Genomic DNA, 19,214 nt, shown 5'->3' on the forward strand with positions numbered 1-19,214 from the left:
CCACTGAATCCTCCCAGCTGGTCGACCTTGGATGGCTCATCCACCCAGATCCATCACCAACTCCAAATACAAGTCAGGTAATGGATGACTTCAGCGAATGCCATCCCATCGCGATAAGAATGAGGAGACTGAGTGTCTGCGGTTGGTCGAGAGGACAGGTCACACCGTGACACGCTTAGTCACGCCCTCATACACATGCCCCTAGCTGGATATATTTGGAAGGCGCCGTTCAGCCGCCTTATTTAAGTCCGACTAAGAACGTCGGAGGGGGGAGGCCGCCGTTGCATTCCCCCGGAGTACCACCAGAGCAAAGGGGACCACCGGAATACCATCGATACCACTCAAGACTTGCAAGAATACCCAGCAAGAATGGCCTCGTCGACCCCCTTTCCATCCACAGCCTCAGACTCGCCCAACAGATACCCCACCAACACCCGCACACCCCACTCTCAACTCCACCACCCACTCCTCAGAGACACGCGTTCATCAGACCCCACTCGTCCCTCTCCATCCTCATCATCTCCTCTACGCGTCAACGTCAATGCCCCAAATACCGCCTCACCACGCAAACCACCCAGCCTGATCGACTCCCCGCCAAGGTCTGCAGCACGCTCACGACCGACCTCGCCCATCCGCGGCATACTCCAGTGGGGACTTCACCGCCAAGAACGTGAACGCGAAACGCCCTTCGTACCAGTAGACCCCTTCAGCAGGCGGTTTCGCAGGTTCTCGTTATATAACAGTCCAGACGTCGAACAGGGCCATCGCCCATTCGTCGACCCCGTCGCGTGCGAAGAATCCCTCTTTTTCTGTTGCTTCCCCTGTCCGAATCCTAGAGACCGCATCCGTAAACACGCTCAGCGCGCGAAGGATTTCATCACAGACACGCTCCCAAGACAAGTATACCTACACCTAATGCTACGACTCCCTTCCTTGTATTTCTCGCGCATCGCGAGGCTCTTCGAAGAAGCCGAAGTCAGCCAGCCAGATATCGACAGGTTACTCCGTGCATGTGAAGCCAGCAACCGTACCTGGGATCGACGTGCAAGAATGAGCCCCATTCCACAGACGCCTAATGTATATCATCACGATCACGGTCTACCTTTTTCGGACGACTGGACTACGGCAAACGTAGGTCCTGCACTGGTCAGGTTCAAGAGTTCCTGGGAGTCCTTCATCGATTCCCTCCTCCGAGAATGGAAGACGCTCAACATCGTCTCCGCACTACTACTCTCGTAAGTGACATTCTATGCGTCTCACATCCATCTCATCACACCTTTTCTTAGAGCCATCCTATCCATGTTCCAAAACCAAGAAATGTCCTACGACCCCCTCGTACGCACGACAGCACTCCTCTCGCTCACCTGCGCACTCATGTCCCTCTTGTACGGATGCGTATACATCATCCGATTCGCGACCATGAAAAGCATGTACAAGGCCACGCGGTGGGCGCAGGAGACACAGAGAACCACAACATTCATTTTGTGGAACGTCTGGGTAATGCTGGCGTTGCCCGGGATATGGCTGGCTTGGTGCGTCTCCCCCTCTCTCTTCCCTTCCTCTCCCTTTCTCATCACGCATATATGCAGGTCCATGATGTTTTTCATCGTCTCTATCCTCGCTTTCGTATGGCACTCCGGATCCACAGCCGATCCAGTCACACCTTCCCCACTCAGCCCCAACGCAGCAATTGGCCCCCGAGTGCTCATCTCAGCCTTTTTCTTCTTGGGCCTCGTTTATTTTTGCGCGATCGTGAAGACGTTACAGGGGTACGGCAGGGTGAGCGGTACGACAAGGGACACAGAAATGGCGAGGGAAACGAGAGATGCCATCAGGGAAGGGAGGGATGGAGAGAGGGAGATGGAGAGAAGAAGCGAGAGGGGGAGAGGACGCGAAAGACGGCCTGGGCGAGGCAGAGCAAACGACCGCGAAAAAGACTGGAAACGCACCCCGCGTGAAGACGATGGACCCGAAAGCGAACCAGAGCCAACTTCTCGGACGTACAACCACGGTGGCGGTAATGACGATCGCGGTTCATCCGCTTTGGACGTCCTTCCGGGTCTCGGGTTGCGCGGACTAGAGAGTCCGCGTGCCTCGGATGAGCAGGAGCGTACTCGAGATGTGGCTCGTGATGTCGTGTATGAAGAAGGTAGCCTAGAGAGTGGTGAGGGGAGAGAACATCGTGATGGAACTGCGAGTGTGTAAGTCGCAGGCGCCCGGTGTTGGAAGAAGAGGGGAAGGGGGCATAATAGCATATGTTACCAAGCACCCATTCGTGGGTACTTTCATTGCACCATCAGAGCACAGCGTCGTGTTGTATCGTTGATGAGGAGACGGTAGTACTCTGCGTGTTTTTCTTATTCCAGCAGTATTTTATTCGCTCGAGACACTGGAGTCGTGCGGCACATCACGGATAACAGACAAAGCCAAGCAATATGTAGGTCTGTAAGCTAAACAGAACTGGACGTAAATTATCTCCGCGACTCGGTAGCGACATACATATTCATAATCCGATCGATCCTTTGATCGCATGTCCATAGCTACCCCTGTTGCAACGTGAATCTCAGAAATGTACATTTTGTGTGACCTCTTAACACACATCATGCATCATCTATCAATATGGCATGCAGATTTGCATCAAGTCCAAGTGTTTGCACATGTAGGCATGATTGCAAAATTTCTATCAGCTACCCCACTCTAAAATGCAATTAGTGATGCATTGGTCCTGGCTTCAGAGGGCTTGGGCCTGTGATAGTAAATTATAGAAAAATGGAGATTTTCATTTTCTACAGCATTTGTACACTAGGCTTCTACATCTGAGTCATCTGAGAGTTCCAAATATCCAACTTAGATCTTCTGCATCTGAACTGACAGTTGCAGAACCTTCTTTCTTCTCTTCAAATGCAAGTTCCAGAGCTGAAGAGAGAGCAAGTTCACAGAACATGAGGTTGCAATTGTAGGCATCAGTAAATTCCTGGTTTTAGCACAGTATTCATGGGGTGTTACAGGTCACCCACAGTGTAATGGTCCCATGGCTAGCATGGCCCACACTGTCCCACACCATCCTACAGACTCACAGTGCAACAGCACCACAGCATCACAGCAGTACAGTCCCCCACAGGCACCCACATGTAGGTTGCTGAGCTTGGTAGCTATTGTTGGTAGTCTGTACAGTTGGTATTTTCACTTGTTACTTGCTACCAGGTAGTGCTAGGTGGTAGTGAGTTGGTAGTGATTTAGTAGTAGAACTTCTTTAGCCTGTAGCTCACCCACTTTTGTGAATTGTGGTGAAGCAAGCACACCACTGTGATCATCCTGTCAGGAGCTATAACATTACTTATGATGTCATCACAATCTAATGACATAATATGTTGAAAGACTTGTGATTTTCCAAGTATTTTGCATTTCTCTCATGGATTTTTGCACTTCATGATAAGGTAAGCAGAGTTTCATGGTCTCATGATCAGGCACTACAACTTTCATTATGACATCACCATTCTGTGACTAATTCCTGTGGTTCTACATTTTTCACTACCAAAAATGTAGTGGTTGGTTGGGTAGTGTCTGCATTTTTGATTACCTGATTAGTGTTGTGCTATATAGTGTCTGCATTTTTGACTACCAAAAAAGTGTAGTGTAGTTTAATGTTTGTTGTAGTAGACTACTACCAATTTGATTCTCACAAGTTAGTAGTTGAATGGAATAGCCCTAGAGTGCACTTTTTTGATTACCAAGAAAGTGAACTTGATTAGGATTGTTGGTTAGTGGGCTAGTAAACTACTACCAATCTGATTACCACAAGTCAGTAGCAGTACAGAATAGCTCTAGAGTCAGCATTTTTGATTACCAACAAAGTGTAATTGATTAGGGTCATTGGCTAATGGGCTAGTAAACTACTACCAATTTAATCACCACAAGTTGGTAGTAGTATGGGATAGCCCTATAGTGCATGTTTTGTAGTGTAGTGATTACTGAAAAAGTGTACTACTACTAGTAGTCTAGTAGATGATTACAACTTGTGAATGAATAACTTGCAGTCCAAATCAAAAGCAGTGAAGACAAAGATGAGAGTAGGTGAAGCCAATGAAAGGACATGAGGTCTCTGCAAGAGAAAGAGACTTTAGACATGAAGTCCTAGCATAGAATGAGATGCTAGATTTTGCAAGTTCATGGATAGCTCTGGTCAAGGCAAGGACTGGGTCTTCAGGTGACTCATCTGGGTCTTTGGGGTCATCCCCATCACCATTGCCCCCACCATCAGGCCTGTCATCAGGATTATTGTCTGGAAGCTTGACCCCATGTAGTCCATTTAGTCACAACATATTGGTAGCCTGTGTGCCAAAATGCCAACACTTATATAGACCCTGCAATGGGCCTGTCTAAATAGATTAGCCATGACACATGGACAGGCCTGAGGGCCTATAGTGAGAGCAACATATGTATGGGCCTGTAAGCACAATTCCACAACATATGGGAGGGCCTGTGGAGGGTAAGGATGCTGCAACATATAGACAGGCCCACAACCAATTAAGTATGCTGAGCTACTGTAAGACATGGATGGGCCCATCCATGGTAGGGTGCACCCCAGTCACAATATCAGGATGGGTCTGCCCATCATATGCTTTATAGGGTCACAACATAAAGAGGGGCCCCTCTATGATAGATTACAGAGTTGGCAACATATGGAAGGGCCCATCTTTGGGATAATATACCCCTGTCACAACATATAGATGGGCCTGTCCATAGCAAGATGTATGCCTGTCACAACATAAGGATGGGCCCATCAGTAATATCATTGACAGCATCACAACACATAGATGGGCCCATCTAGTAAGATGCATCCCTGCCACAACATAAAGACAGGCCCATCAGTAATGTCATTTATAGCATCACAACATATGGACAGGCCCTTCTGTAATACCATTTATACCATCACAACACATGGGTGGGCCTGTCCATAGTAAGATGTACCTGTTGCAACATAAAGACAGGCCCTTCAATATATATCATTTACAGGGTCACAACACATGGACAGGCCCATCTAGTAAGATGCACCCATGCCACAACATAAAGACAGGCCTTTCAGCAATATCAATTACATGGTCACAACACATGGGCAGGCCTGTCAATAGCAACATGTATAGTGTCACAACATATTGATCAGATCACAGTAAAATATTGAGGCAAGCATCCTGAGATGCCATAATTTTGCAACAAGCTGCAAGTGGCTCACCCACTATACAACTCTGACCTCATCCACCCCAAGCATGAATACTATGCAAGACATGTCTAAAACCCCCCACAGATGGCAAATGGAACTAACAGACTGCATTGTGTCATACATGAAAGCCAGATTTCAAGAGGAGGTATTCAGCAGACCTTGTGCCCTTCCAGATATATTGATTCTGTTTCTGGTGTTATGTGAAGCAGATTGCATATTGTCAGTAATCTCACAGGCCTATTGTCACCCAAGTAAGTCCATCATAATGGTGTGATGGAAGTTTTCATCTTTCCACAGTAAATATCAGGAAAAATCAGGGTGGGAAAACCTGCAATGCAGAAGCTGCTGAGAGATACACAGAAGTGACTGAGCTGTCCATTCTGGTGACTGACTTAAACACTATCTGTGTATGGTATTTGCTGGATGCTCTCAGCCCAAAAAGAAGGGTAAGGAAATGCAGAATCTCATATTCTACTGACTTGAATGGCAGGCCAACTTATGGAACTGCCTTCATCTTCTGAGGGAACCACTGTGGGAGAGCATAAAGGGTTCCCCACAGGCATGGCAGACTGTCAAGTCATATTTCCATGATAATGCTGAGTTGAAAGGCACCATCAACCTGTCACCCACATGGTTTCAACAGGGTCATGGGGTGGGTGATCATTTCTTGCCTTGTGAATAAAGTGCTCATCCATCTTGAAGCCCCAAAATGGCTTCCCAGAAGCCTCATGGCTGCTCAAATCCAGGATGGAAAACACTTCTACAAGGGAATGGGTTGACCAAATGTCTGACACCAATGCCCTGTTATCTGCAATCCTGCATGTCTTCCATCCATGAATGTATGCAGATGGCTGGGAAGTGTTGATCTGCCTTTGCAAACAGGTGGAACAGCAGGCAGATTCAGATATGAGCTGCATACTGCTGATATGGAGCTCCATGTATAGCAGCATGTCCATGATGGTGGATCAGGCAACTTGTTACCACAGGGATATCAATGGACAGGATCCATGGTATGACATGCTGGTAACCATGGGAAACTACCTGCCCTTGGAATTTGTCATTCCAACATTGAATCTGCAGCTGTGCTATAACCCAGGGATGATCATTGCATTTTCAGGTTCAGCATTGGAGCATGGGGTGGGAGCTGTAGATGGTGACAGAGCATGCCTGGCATACTACATGTGTGCCAATGTACATCAGTCAGTGCATGTTCCCATGTGTTAATCACCATGGATGGATGACCTACTACCTAGACCAGTTGCAACTGGAGAACTGTTGATTTGAAGCTGCAAAATTTAATGTAAGATTTAGTAGGTGATGCAGATCTTGTATTTTATTAGGATATGCTGGCTCTCAAACTTCAGACAGGTGGTGTTGCCAAGATTTTGCAAATGGGCAGGTGCTTCAACATCATAGATTGGGTGGGTACTCAGAGCTAAAGGGTGTGCATCATAAACTGCAAAAAAAGTAAACCTACTCAGGCCATCATGCAGATGGGTGAATTGTCAGACATTGCATGGATGGGCAGGGGTTCAGACATCATGCAAATGGGTGGTATCTCATAAATGATTGACATTCACAGCAATGTATATACAACCAACTCCACAGTCAAAAACATGTAAACTATTGAAGCAGCATGCCCAACAACCTACACAATGCCCACCACCTAGTGTAGAAATGGTCAATTTGTTGACCCCAACCATTGACAACATCAGCATATTTCCAAATATTTTCAATGCAGTAGTTTACCTGCTCCTAGATATGGCCATTGAGATGGTCTGCAATTGGCACCTCAGGCAATGGCCATAAGCCCTGGGCCATCATCAACTATTTGCAGTGATGAGAATAAGCAGCATACCTTAAAAAAATCCCAGGCTGCAGAAAACAATCCCTTGCCTTGCAATCTTTGGGAATCCGCTGTGTATTCCTCCAAATGATATAGCCACCAAGGGAATGCAAAGATGGAATTGGGATCAGCTGCATGTGGGGTCCAATGCAGGATGATGATGCTGATATTGTTGATTATGCAAAATGTGCTAAGGGGAATTAGCTGCATTTGATTGTGGAAGCTAACCTCATCATCTTGGTGTCTGAGGTACACATGGTAGCATGCCAGGAGGGGAGGAGTATAACTGGCATGCAACACCATCACCAGAATCAAGCTATTAAGCTGATTCTGAAGGAATATGTATCAGTCCCACATTGTGAAAAATTGATGTAAAACCTACCAAGTCCATTGCTAGGTTTGCAAACCAATGCACAGGCCATCCTGCAATATTGGCAGTCTGCTTCAGATGTACAGAGGCCACCTTGATCCGGCACACCAAGTAGAGGATACCCATCTCTACCACAGACTGGCAAGATGGGTGTGATTGGTGGGCAATGAATGGCTCAGGACAATTTTCAAAGGTGGAACATGGATAATGAATGACTTCCATCAAATTGAGCATATTGATGAGTTGAAGGCCCTGAGAGGCTGCACCATACTGGTCCCTTGCAGCTGTGCCCAATTCTCTCACAATGGCATTTGCAACCCACACAAGGTGCCTATTGAGGGTGGGATTGAATGGCATGTCACTGGGAATGGTGTTTTTGTGGTAGTGAGATACTGTGGCATGTAAGGTGCTCAGGACTAAAATTATCAATGTCAAAGGTTATCAGATTAAGTTCATGCCCATACCTTGATCACAATGTGGAACAGGTGCCAATCCCCATTATTCCATTTGAAGAGATTGCTGTGCAGATGGAAGTTCACCTACATAATTGATGGATGTCACCAATCACATGAATAGAACCAAATAAATGTTCACCATTGCATATTTCTTTGAAGAGATCCCTCATCTCTGATTGTTCTGGCATGCCAAAAGTCAAACAGTTTGTGCCATTGTCCTCATCTGCTGCCAAGTCAAAAGACTTGACAGGTACATTTCAAACAAGTGGGGGAGGCATTGGTCCCCTCATATCCTGCAATTGAGCAAGCAGGTTAGTCAGAGAATCGGTGTGAGTCAAAGTGTGGTTCAGTGGTGAAAACCAACCAAAACCAACACAAAAGACAAAAAGAGCAAGTGGTGGTGTGCCTATGCAGTACCTAGATGGTAGAACCTGTTCTTTGGGAGGGTTTTTGCAAGCTACAACACTCAAAGATGAGTGCTGAGGGTTGGGGGTGCTCCTGATGAAGAAGGAGCAGGAATGCGAGAGAATGCAATAGGGTAGACTGCTGTCAGCCTACAGAAGGATGGATGACGACTTAATTTGATGTCCTAAGCTGCACTGAACTCAGGGAGGGCTTGGAGTGAAGTATATTGATGATAGACAAGGATAAGTGAAGTAGATGATAGTTAGACCCTTAATAAAGTCTCAACTATTGAAGCTGCTGAATGAATTACTGAGTGATGATAAATGCGAGCAAGAGGGGCTCTCTGATGTCTTCTTTTTTTTTTTTTGCTATCTAAGTACAGTGATTTATATACAGTACAGGGGTGTTGCCCTTGGAAAACAAGGTGCAAACACTTGGTAAGTGATTGGTAACTGATGAGTAAGGAATGTAAGCAATGGGTAATCGTCTTGGAAAGCATTGGTAAGCATTGGTAAGGACTAGCAAGCCAAAAAGCGAAGAATCAGTAAGCAAAGTCAAAAGATTGGTAAGTATTGGCAATAGGTGAGTCAAAGACAGTAAGAATGTCAAAGTATGAGTCAAGTGATGTCAGGAACTGGGAAAGCACACTGGAATTGCATTAGGGGGAGGCTGTGCATGTCACATCTTGAAGAGATTGCTTCTAGGCCATGGTGGGATGACAGAGAGGCAGCGCTGATCTGATGTCGATATAGTACATCCAAAAGTGGACAGGGTGAGTCAGATGTCAACAGGGGTCAAGCTTTGGGGGTCTGTGGGGTGACAGGAGCATAGGGGATTGCAACTTTCCCCCCCAAACCATCCTCTCAGTGAAGCAAATAAAACTTCATGAATGAGGCTCTGTTGGAAGAGAGGATGAATGGGGAGTGTCTTCTGCTGTATCTTGCAACAAGGAGGCAAGATGTGCATCATACTCATCATGGATGCAATCAGGGAGAGTGGAGAACAGTAGATTATACTGTAGCTGTTGCAATCTTGGAAGAATGATGGACAAGACTGGTATGAAGACATGGCAGGGAGCAGGGAGGAAGGACCCATATGCTTCTTGGACTGGAGAGACTGAAATGACCACATAAGACCTTTCCAAGTGAATGAAAGACCTGAGGCAACCAAAGAATGTCCTCCTAGAGGTCATACTGACAAAAAGAATATGCTGTCCAAGCTGGATGGGCTGAGAGGGCACAGACAAGGGTGGGATGTACCAGGATGCTTCAGGATGGAAGCTGGTAGGAACTCCTGGTAGATATATGTAGCCATGGTCCCTAGCAAAGGGGACAAGCAAAATGATTGATGTAGAGGTGGCCATATCAGAAGAATTTAATGAAATGAGCATCTTTTGGAGGGAGTGCTGTAGAAACATGTGGAGTGTGCAAATCCTTTCCAATTTTGGAAGGTAAGATTGTGTGGCTGAGCACTACAAGTGAGTGTGGGAATGGTCTTGGTATCTGCAGAAATGGCAGAGATATGTCAAAAACCAGAATGCCATACATGGGTGCTTAAGAATTTTAGCCAGTGCTTAACTCACTCCCTTTCTTTTTCTCTGGCACTGATGACTTGTTCTTGTGTGAAGGATGACTGCTGACATTCCTGGCTGTCCTTCTTCGCATGAGGGCTATGGTCTTCATCTCCATTCATCAGCTGTATCCATGTCCACCTCACCAAACACCTTTGGTGTGTGACATTGGGTTGAGGAGATCAGTCCCTCAGATTTGATGATTCATGGGTGATGGGCAGAGGAGATAGTTCCCACACATTCTGCAAGTCTGCCAGAAAATTGACCTGCATAGTAATGTCTTGTGCAGGTGTTGAAGACCCATCCATCCTGTTTAATTTCTCATGTGTGGACTGGTGGTGCCAATGGTTCCCATGCATTCAGCAATTGCTTGAGTAGATCCACATTCATACCATCCACTGGGGGAGCAGTGGGTTCCTGTTCATTCAGGAAACTGATTCATCAAGTTGTCATGTGGGTCTATTACTAGAAAAATTTGTTTGTTTGTTAGCTTGAAGGGCAATTGTGCCAACTCACCAGCTGTGATTCCACCCTCTGCCAGAGTGGTTGGCTCCCTTTCCTGCAGGAACTGATCCAGCAAGCTTTCACATGAATCTATAGCAAAAGAATGTTTGTTGTTGAGCTTGGAGAGAAATCATGTTCACTCACTGGCCATGATATCCATGTTTGACCCCACCATATCTGCCATTCCACTTGAGACAATTGGTGGAGGGGTTGGCTCTTGCAACTCACACAGTTGTACTAGTGTCTCCTCCAGATTTTTGGACTGCTTCATGCAGGAGCTAGATTGCCTTGGCTCAATTGGTCTTACATTAGCTGTGAATGGCTTAGGTCACTGGATCCAACAATGAAGACCACCTCACCTTGATGACAGAAATGAACTTGGTGGGACTGTTTGGTGGACATATTCAATGATGATGGGTTCACTGATAGGTCAATGATCAATCAAGATTTAAACTTGTAGGAACAATGGCAAGAATATCATTCACACTGTGGGAAGCAAGGTTGGACAATGGTGGAGACAGCCATATTTGGTTCAGCAAGGTTGGACAATGGTGGACAGAGCCAAAATTTTGGGTAACAGCAATACATGGGAGATGAGCAGCAATATCTCCCAACATAGATAGCTACCAGTCGCTTCCACATGGCCAATATGTAGACCTGTCCCACTCAGCTCTCTGCTCAATTGTCCTGCTCAAACCATCCCACTTAACTATCCCTCTCTCTGATATCAAAGATGCCTCTCACAACCACCATGGTGTCATGAGCTACCATACATGCCATACACATGTATTCTAATGTGTCACACTAGGGTAAGCCCTCTATAGACTGTACATGAGTTCCAAAAAAGGTTTCCACTCTGACTGTTTGAGGGATTTGGCAACTACTTCCACTTCTGATTGCTGCCTTTTTGCTTGCATGATCTCTTTGCATCAGGAGATGGAACATCTGCATCTGGCCTTGCAGGGGCCTTTCTGACACAAGGTGACTTCCAGGTGCTCCTAGGGATGCCCTGTTTCACATTCATGGATGCTGCATTGGTGGTCACAGATCCATTATTGTTGGACTTGGACAAGTATTTGGCCCCAGGTTGATGTCAATTCATGTCTGCTCACTCAACTCTGACAGAGCCTGCTAATATACAGCACAAACTTGTTAGCCATAACAGCTGATTCAACATGACTGAACTTGCCTGGTGTGTGTGCTTCAGGGCAGATTTCAGCTTTCCACCATTTTTTTCTGCTTGTTGACCCCTCCTCAGTTGGGTGGTCAGTGAAAGGAATGCTCTCCAATCCGTCTTCATCTACACATTCTGAGTGATCCTGTAGTTTAGTTGTGTACTTGTTCCCTGAGTGCAGATCAGGGTTTGCTGTGAATACAAGTTACAGCAGGAAGCTCACTATTCAGGGATGTTGCCAATTTCTTTGAATTGGATAGGGTGGGCAAATAAGTGTCTTCATCAGCTTCATCATCAGAATCATGGCCATTGCTTTCCTGCCCATTATAGTCAGTTAGCACTTTATTTTGTGGATGATGCACCAGGGTCTTTGCATGGGCTGGAGGTGCAGAGAGCCACTCACTATGGGAACCATCAGTTGGTGGGGGATTTGAGCAGGAATGAGAAGGGAATGGTGTCTTGGCATGGTTTTGGCCTCCCACCAGATACCTGAAGACCAGAATTGCATTAGTGCTGATCTGTCATGCATGAAAATCACACATGGCACACCTTTTTAGTGGAGGGACCTTCAGACTCAAGCAAACCAACATGAGTTTGGTAATGCTCAGCAATGCTCTACACCAGTTTCTGAACTGGCTCTAAGGAGGTTCACTAGATCTTGCTCTGATCTGAACTTTGGATGACTGGGAAAGGGTTATTCAATCACATGTGACCAAAGGCAATATTCAGGGACAGGTGGGAGCACAGGGTTTCTGCTCCATGGCTGCTCAGTAGCACATCCTTCTGATGACACCCAAGGGTGAAGAGGATTTTGTCTTGCCCTAACCTCCATACCAGTGTCCCTGGGCCAGAAATGCATTGTTGAGAGGAGATTGGTTTATACATCATGTTCTGAGGTGCCAGATTGACCTCCATAACATTTTTCAGCCTTCCAAGCACTGATTAGTCCCAGAAAACATCAGGCATGGTGGGGAAACAGTGCAGGGAATGGCTGACAGCAGGCTTTTTAAGGGTCTAATGGTTCTAAGAGCATATTTATACAGATGGTACTGTAATGGAAACCAGTATTTGATAAGATTTCCCTGAGAACATGTCCATGTGAGGCAGAGAGATGATTTCTTGAGTTGTGGTAAAAGAGGGAGGTTTAATGATACAAATACAATGTTTGTCATTGTTTGCTTGTTAACAAATCATCTAGAAGATCATGTGGTTTATTATGTAATCATATTTTCCCATCCCATCCTGAGATCTCAGCTTCTCATTCTCCAAATACCCTTTTCAATTCAAAAGTGAAAAAACCCTTTCAATGGTATTGCAGTTTTTAAATCAATGATATCGATATCTCCACTGCCTGTCTGCCAAATCATGTGAAAAGGTACCATTCTGTAGCCAAGGGCAAGTACTAAATTTGGTCCTAGAGACACGAAGCAAAATTCCCACCCCTGTTTCGCACTACACTTCACAAACTCCATTTAGAGAAAACATTGAAAGGGTTTTTTGGAGTCACTGTACCAGGTTTTCAATTAAGAAATGCTTGCCATCATCCATGCCTTGGAGACATGGTGTCACTATCTCAAGGCCACCCCCTATCAGTTTGAGGTCTGGACAGATCACTCTAACCTCCAGTACTTCATGAAGGTGCAGAATCTACACCATTGCAAGGCTCATTGGGCTCAGTACCTTTCCAGGTTCAACTATAAGCTGGTGTACAAACCTGGCTCATCCCAGGCCAAGGCAGATGCATTGTCAAGACAGGAGGATCATGAGCCAGAAAAGGGTTCTGATAACTAGGGTGTCACTCTTCTTGACCCTTCAAGGGTTGCCTCTACCCTGATCATTGGAGAGGAGATGGATCTGGTCATCACTTTGAAGTCCACTTCCTTGGTTATGCCACAACCAGAGGGTTCCACCCTTCAGAATGGCCTTTATGTTTGTTCAGGAAAGGTCTACATTCCCCTGGCTGTCCATGTCCACTGTTGGGAGAAACATCATGACACCCCAGTTGCTGGCCACCCAGGGTGGAAGAAAACCTTGGATTTGGTTTCTCACAATTATGTCTGGCCAGGCATGCCTGCCTCTGTAAAAGAGTATGTGGCTGCCTGCCATCATTACCAGATGGCCAAAAGCTTGAGGGTTCCCCCCACCAGTAAACTCTTCCCCAACCCCATCCCTGAGAAACCCTGGACCAACATCTTGGTTGACTTCATGGAGCTACCAGAGGCACAGGGCTTTGACAATGTTATTGTGGTGGTCAATAGGTTCTCCAAGGAGGTGGTGTTCACCCCCACTACTAAGGGTGTCTCCTCCCTCCAGACTGTGGAGCTTTTCAGGGATCATGTTTGGACCCAACATGGCCTACCCTCAACTGTCATATCTGATAGAGGCCCTCAGTTCACAAGCACCTTCACCATGGAGCTTTGCAGAATGCTTGGTGTCAAGCCCAAACTCTCTACTGCCTTCCACCCTCAGACTGATGGGCAAGCTGAGTGGCTCAACCAGGACCTCCAGCAGTACCTTCACCTTTTTGTGAACAACAGACAGGACTCCTGGCCCTCTTGGCTAAAGGTCACCCAGTTCTCCTACAATAACAAGTGTCAGGAGTCAACTGGCAGGAGCCCCTTCTCAGTTACTCATTCCTACTCCCCACACATGGGAGTTGAACCCTTCCTGTCAAAGGCAGAGGCAGCCACTGACAACACCATTGACTTTGCCAAGGTTCTGGAGGATACCAAAAGGGCCCTGGAGAGGACTGCAGATTGGATGAGGCTCAACTCCAAGGCACACCATTCAGAAGCCCCAGTCTACTCTGTTGGTGACATCATCTGGTTGGAAACATTGCATATCTCACTCTCTGGTCACCCCTCAAGAAAACTCACTGAACATTGGATTGGTCCCTATAAGGTAGTCTCACTCAAACCAAATGCAGTTGCACTGAAACTTCCTAAAACCCTTAAAATCCACTCCATGATGAATGTTTCATGGGTCAAACTGCACAAGGGACCACTTGAGGGACAGGTTGTCACATGCCCTGGACTGGTAGTGAGCCATGAGGGTGATGAAGAGTTTGAGGTTGAGTATGTTGCTGACTCTCACCTCAAACAGAACAGGCTTGAGTACTTGGTACATTGGAAGGGGTACCATGACAAGGACTGCACCTGGGAGCCTGAGTCCACCATAAAGTCTGCCCCTGCTGCCATCAAAGGTTTCTACCACCACAACCCTCTGCCCCTCATAAACTCTGTGGCATGGACTCCTCTCTCTTTGCCTCCCTCTTCCACCCTCTTGAGAACTTTATGGACACTGTCCCTACCTTTAATCACCTGGAAGTCAATTTCTAAGGAGGGGATAGTGTTATGATATGTACACTTTTCTTCTTTTCCTTTTTTCCTTTCCATCTTATCTTATCTGCTTGGACTCAGTCTGGACTCTGGTCTGGACCTCACCTTGCTGCCACCACATGCCTGCCTTCTAGTATGTTCTGCTCCACTATGATACCATCATGACATCACCATGATGTCACAGACCTCATGTACACCTTGCCATTGACACATGTGCTATATTATAAGTACCATTGCTCAATCCCCAGGCTAGCTCCAAGCTAGTCCATTTGGGTCTATGAGTCCTGAAGTCTCCTGCTTCTAAACTCACCTCCTCTCTTCTTCTCTTTCTTTCTTCTTTGGTTCTTGGTGTGAGCCTACAACAAACCCTGTTGTTAGGTCTCATCACAACCACAGGGAGCCAGGGAGGTGCTCTGATGGGTCCTTATCAAGGACAATCAATGCTCAAGCCCACAGAGGCTGAAAATGAGCCAAATCAGTCAGATGAGCCAAGTTCTGTGGTAGAAATGCCTAGAACTCACCCAGAAATCTCCCAGAGGGCAAATCGAACAACAGCAAGACATCCTACAATGTCCAGAGGTCCTCCAGTGCCATATCCACAGCCACTACCACTTGCTGAGGTCAGGAGATCCTCTAGGACCAGAAAGGCTCCAGTTCAAGATGATGACCCAAGATATTTTGTCAATGCTAACCAGAGGTCAACATTGACAAGGAAAAAGGACCATGGGAATGCTGAGAGAGACAATGGAAGGGCAGAGGTTCATGGTGGGGGAGTGGCTGAGTGCAAGGTTGAGATGCAGCAGTCAGGCAAAAGCATTGACTTGAATCAACAAGACCACACAGCTTACCAAGTGAGTTCTGCATGCAATGATGAGCCTACAATGTTTGAGGATGCTGTAAATCACCCAGATGGCAATTGTTGGTATGCAGCAATGGTGGACAAGCTGAACATGTTTCAGAAGCTCAGGCTGTATGAGGAGGTTGAACAGCCCTCAGATCAAAAGATCATTGATTTGAAATGGGTATACAAAGTAAAGCGAGGACCAATGGGCAACATCAAGAAGTATAAGGCATGTCTCATTGCTAGGGGGTTCACTCAAATTTACAGAGTGGAATATACTGATACTTTTGTCCCCATTGTGAAGTTTACTACTATTCAAATCTTGCTTGCTCTCAAAGCCAAGTATGACCTTGAATTACACCAAATTGATGTCAAGTCAGCCTTCCTGAATGGAAAACTTGACAAAGAGGTCTTCCTTTGACCTCCTCCTGGGTTCTGTAAATCTGCAGACATTGTTTGGCACCTTCACCATGCCCTTTATGGCCTAAAACAAGCTCCAAAGGCTTGGTATACCCACTTGAGGGAAGTTTTCAAAGCCCTGGGTTTCATGCACAGCAATGCAGACCACAGTTTGTTCTACAAATTCAAAAATGGAGTTCAGACTATAGTTGCTGTCTATGTGGATGATAAACTCATCTTGTCAAAGAACTGTGATGCTATTAACCAGCTCAAGACTCAACTCTCCTCAGAGTATGACCTATCAGATTTGGGCAAGGGACAATGAATCTTAGGAATGGAGATCATCCAAGACTGTTGTGGGGAGAGCAATCTCCCTACACTAGGGGTGTGTGTGTGGTGTCAATAGGGGGTCTACTAGGTGTCTATAGGCTTTGCAACAAAGGCAATGCAAATGTGACCCCTCTCAAGCATCTTTGACACCCTCTGCACTCCAGGTTGCCCAACACTCCATCCTTTTCAGCCAAATCACTTCCCCTGCCATCACATAACCTCTAGACACTCCCCTTGGCCATTGTGATGAAGGTCCAACACTTATGACAGCTTTCTGGTCACCTGTGCTTGCTCACTTCTGCTTTTTGTCAAGTCCAGGCCTACTCTGACAAACTCCAACACTTGTTGAGGTCTGGGGAGAGGTTCAGGAGAAATTCCAACAGAAAGAGTAGAACTCCAACTGGCAGAGTGTTGGCAGGAACAAAATCTGCCGAGGTAAGGGTGGAGCGAAGTGAGGGCATCGGGTTTGGCTCATGTGCTACCCCCTTGCACGATCTCAGCCCTTGTATTTCAGAGGGGGAGTACAGACAGACAGTCAGAGGTAACTCTGATAGGTGGAAGACAGAGGCAGAGGGAGTAGGAACTACATCAATATTCGTACTGAGGAATGATGGAGTATGATACATGCTTTTATACTACCACAGAGGTACAGTAACCGGAACTGGAACTGACATACAGGGACCCAGCAATTTTCAAGTAAAACTTCCTAGATGATGAATGAAGGGTAGATGGAGGGCATACAAATGGGTAACATAGAACATCCAGAAAAGGAAACAGTCCAGGCACTGGACCATGCAGTGTGCGCACTGCAGAGTACCTGACTGTGACCTGTCAGGGAGGAGTCCGAAGGTTGTCACATGACTCCTCAGAGAATGGTCTGCTCAGTCCAGTAGGGGAGCAGTGTAACTCTGACAGCAGCTGGAGCAGAGAACAGCTTGCAACTGACAGAAGTTGGGCAGAGTTGGTGCATTAGTGAGTGAACAACTGGCAGAAAGGGGTGTGGAGTGAGTGAGGACCTAGGATGAATGCACGACCATGACAGTGCCCTCCTCCTAGGGCCTGAACCCCTGAAGGCTGCATGTACAAGGCAAGATCAACACGAGTCGATCATTTGAAACCACCTTGACACCTTGAGGACAATGGCTTTAGCCACAGTGGAACTCCATCAGAGTCTGAAGAACCACTTAAAAACACATGTTAGGGTACTGAACCTTTGTCCTTTCTCCACATCATCATGTCCTCCCAGCACCAGAGCAAACCCCCCAGCCAACCCCCAGTCATGTCCACAACTACTCCCAAGTCGTGGATGATGAACTGGTCGTCCTTACTGACAACTCCACTGACACCAAATGGGAGAAGTCCATAGAGAAGGTGCACCAATGAGAGGAGACTGAGCAGGAGAGAGAGAGCACGAGGCAGAGTGCAAGGCCAAGTGCAAGGAGGCCAAAAGGCAGAAGGCAGAGGAGGAGAGGTTGGAGGCAGAGCAGAGGAAGAGAGCAGAGGAGGAAGAGGAGGCCCGAAGGAAGAAGGAGGCAGAGAAGGAGGCAGAAAAGCAGAGGCAGAGGGCATGGGCCAGACAGGACAAGGCTGCACAAAGGTGAGTGGCGGAGCATTATGAGTCAGGCAGAGATGACTCACAGTTCCACCTTCATTAGACTATGTGGCATGGTGTACGACATCAACACTGTCCAGAGGGTCCCTGGGACCTCTGTGGTGGTCACCACGACCAGGCGGCCCCCCTGTACTCACTGTGCAGTGAGTCTGACAGTGGGGCAGTGTGAGCCAGGACAAGGCAAGACCAGGGCCTGCGTGCCCTGCCAAAACAAGAAAAGGTGTGTAGTTGGACAAAAGAGGATGTGGTGGCAGGGCCCTTGCAGAAGAGGGTGGGGACAGGAAGTTCCTGAGGGGAGAAGAAGAAAAGGTCGCAAGGGGAGGGGAAGGAGAGAGCGACAGAGACAGAGGAAGTGGATGATGAGTGGGAGGTAGGTGGTGTGGACAAGGAGGAGCCAGAGACACTGCACAAGGGACCCTCAGGAGCAGGGGCCCCTTCCTGGTGGGCAGAGTGGGAGCAGGAGCAGCAGCTGCAGGCTGCAGAGAGGTATGCAGAGGCACACAAGAAGGCTGCAACAGCCTTCGAGAGGATGGCAAGAGCAGTGGAGCAGATGGCAGAGGCTGTGGAGCAGACAGCCAATGGGTGGGGGCTGTACTGTGAGTGGGCAGAATGGGTGGAGATGAGGTGGAGGGAGGACATGTGTGAGGCCAGGATGGCTGAGTTCGAGCATGCAGGAGGAGGATGGAAGCGACCTCAGTCAGAGGCACCAGAGGACAGGGACGAAGGTGTGGAGGGGGACAATGAGGAAGAGGAAGAAGTTGGAAGAGAGCTGGAAGATGGAGAAGGACAGGAGGGTGGTGGAGGGCAAGCGATGGAAGAGTAGAGTAGACTTTTTTTTTTTCTTTTTGTTTTGTATATTTTGTACTACCACAAAATAGACCTGTGACCTCGTTTGTGATTCTGAGAAGTGAAACAGTCAAGTGGAGAAAATTCTAAAGTACTTAAGGTAGTCCGATAAGGGTGGAGCCAACCCATGGAGGAGGGTTATCTGGGTGGAGTACTATGGCAGAGGTTGACATGGGCCAGGTTTGTGCAGATAGCATTTGTGGAAAGCAGAGACTATGTCGGAAGTGTGGTCCAGCTCGGTTGCAAGCAACCAAGAGGTTTCCTTGTCAGTGTTCTTGTAACCAGCCCAGCAGACTAGATACA

General features: G+C 47.1%; 3 protein-coding genes across 3 annotated transcripts; 1 reads left to right on the forward strand and 2 right to left on the reverse strand.

Moving 5' to 3' along the window:
- The first annotated feature begins 30 nt into the window (after positions 1 to 30).
- Positions 31 to 2,432, forward strand: F5J12DRAFT_865270 (uncharacterized protein). The gene is made up of 3 exons (XM_051747029.1): positions 31 to 1,235; positions 1,287 to 1,532; positions 1,590 to 2,432. Exons 1-3 carry the CDS (start codon positions 370 to 372, stop codon positions 2,203 to 2,205), a joined length of 1,728 nt encoding a protein of 575 aa, XP_051594892.1. The 5' UTR covers positions 31 to 369; the 3' UTR covers positions 2,206 to 2,432.
- A 4,544-nt stretch (positions 2,433 to 6,976) lies between these two features.
- Positions 6,977 to 8,080, reverse strand: F5J12DRAFT_786814 (uncharacterized protein; the record flags this gene model as incomplete). Its single annotated transcript, XM_051743523.1, has 5 exons — positions 6,977 to 7,048; positions 7,080 to 7,271; positions 7,296 to 7,397; positions 7,450 to 7,853; positions 7,981 to 8,080. The coding sequence occupies 5 exons, from the start codon at positions 8,078 to 8,080 to the stop codon at positions 6,977 to 6,979; spliced, it is 870 nt and encodes a 289-aa protein (XP_051594893.1).
- A 3,403-nt stretch (positions 8,081 to 11,483) lies between these two features.
- Positions 11,484 to 12,011, reverse strand: F5J12DRAFT_786815 (uncharacterized protein; the record flags this gene model as incomplete). The annotated part of the gene is made up of 3 exons (XM_051743524.1): positions 11,484 to 11,737; positions 11,769 to 11,862; positions 11,949 to 12,011. 3 exons carry the CDS (start codon positions 12,009 to 12,011, stop codon positions 11,484 to 11,486), a joined length of 411 nt encoding a protein of 136 aa, XP_051594894.1.
- Positions 12,012 to 19,214: the final 7,203 nt, after the last annotated feature.

Source organism: Pisolithus orientalis (assembly GCF_024613125.1).
Source record: "Pisolithus orientalis strain OTSU chromosome Unknown F5J12scaffold_68, whole genome shotgun sequence".
Classification (NCBI taxonomy): domain Eukaryota; kingdom Fungi; phylum Basidiomycota; class Agaricomycetes; order Boletales; family Pisolithaceae; genus Pisolithus; species Pisolithus orientalis.

Bases quoted from the DNA above. Each gene is read 5' to 3' on its own strand.
- F5J12DRAFT_865270 (XM_051747029.1), top strand. From the start codon at position 370: ATGGCCTCGTCGACCCCCTTTCCATCCACAGCCTCAGACTCGCCCAAC. The intron at 1,236-1,286 runs GTAAGTGACATT...ACCTTTTCTTAG, and splicing joins GTCTCCGCACTACTACTCTC to AGCCATCCTATCCATGTTCC. The intron at 1,533-1,589 runs GTGCGTCTCCCC...GCATATATGCAG, and splicing joins CCCGGGATATGGCTGGCTTG to GTCCATGATGTTTTTCATCG.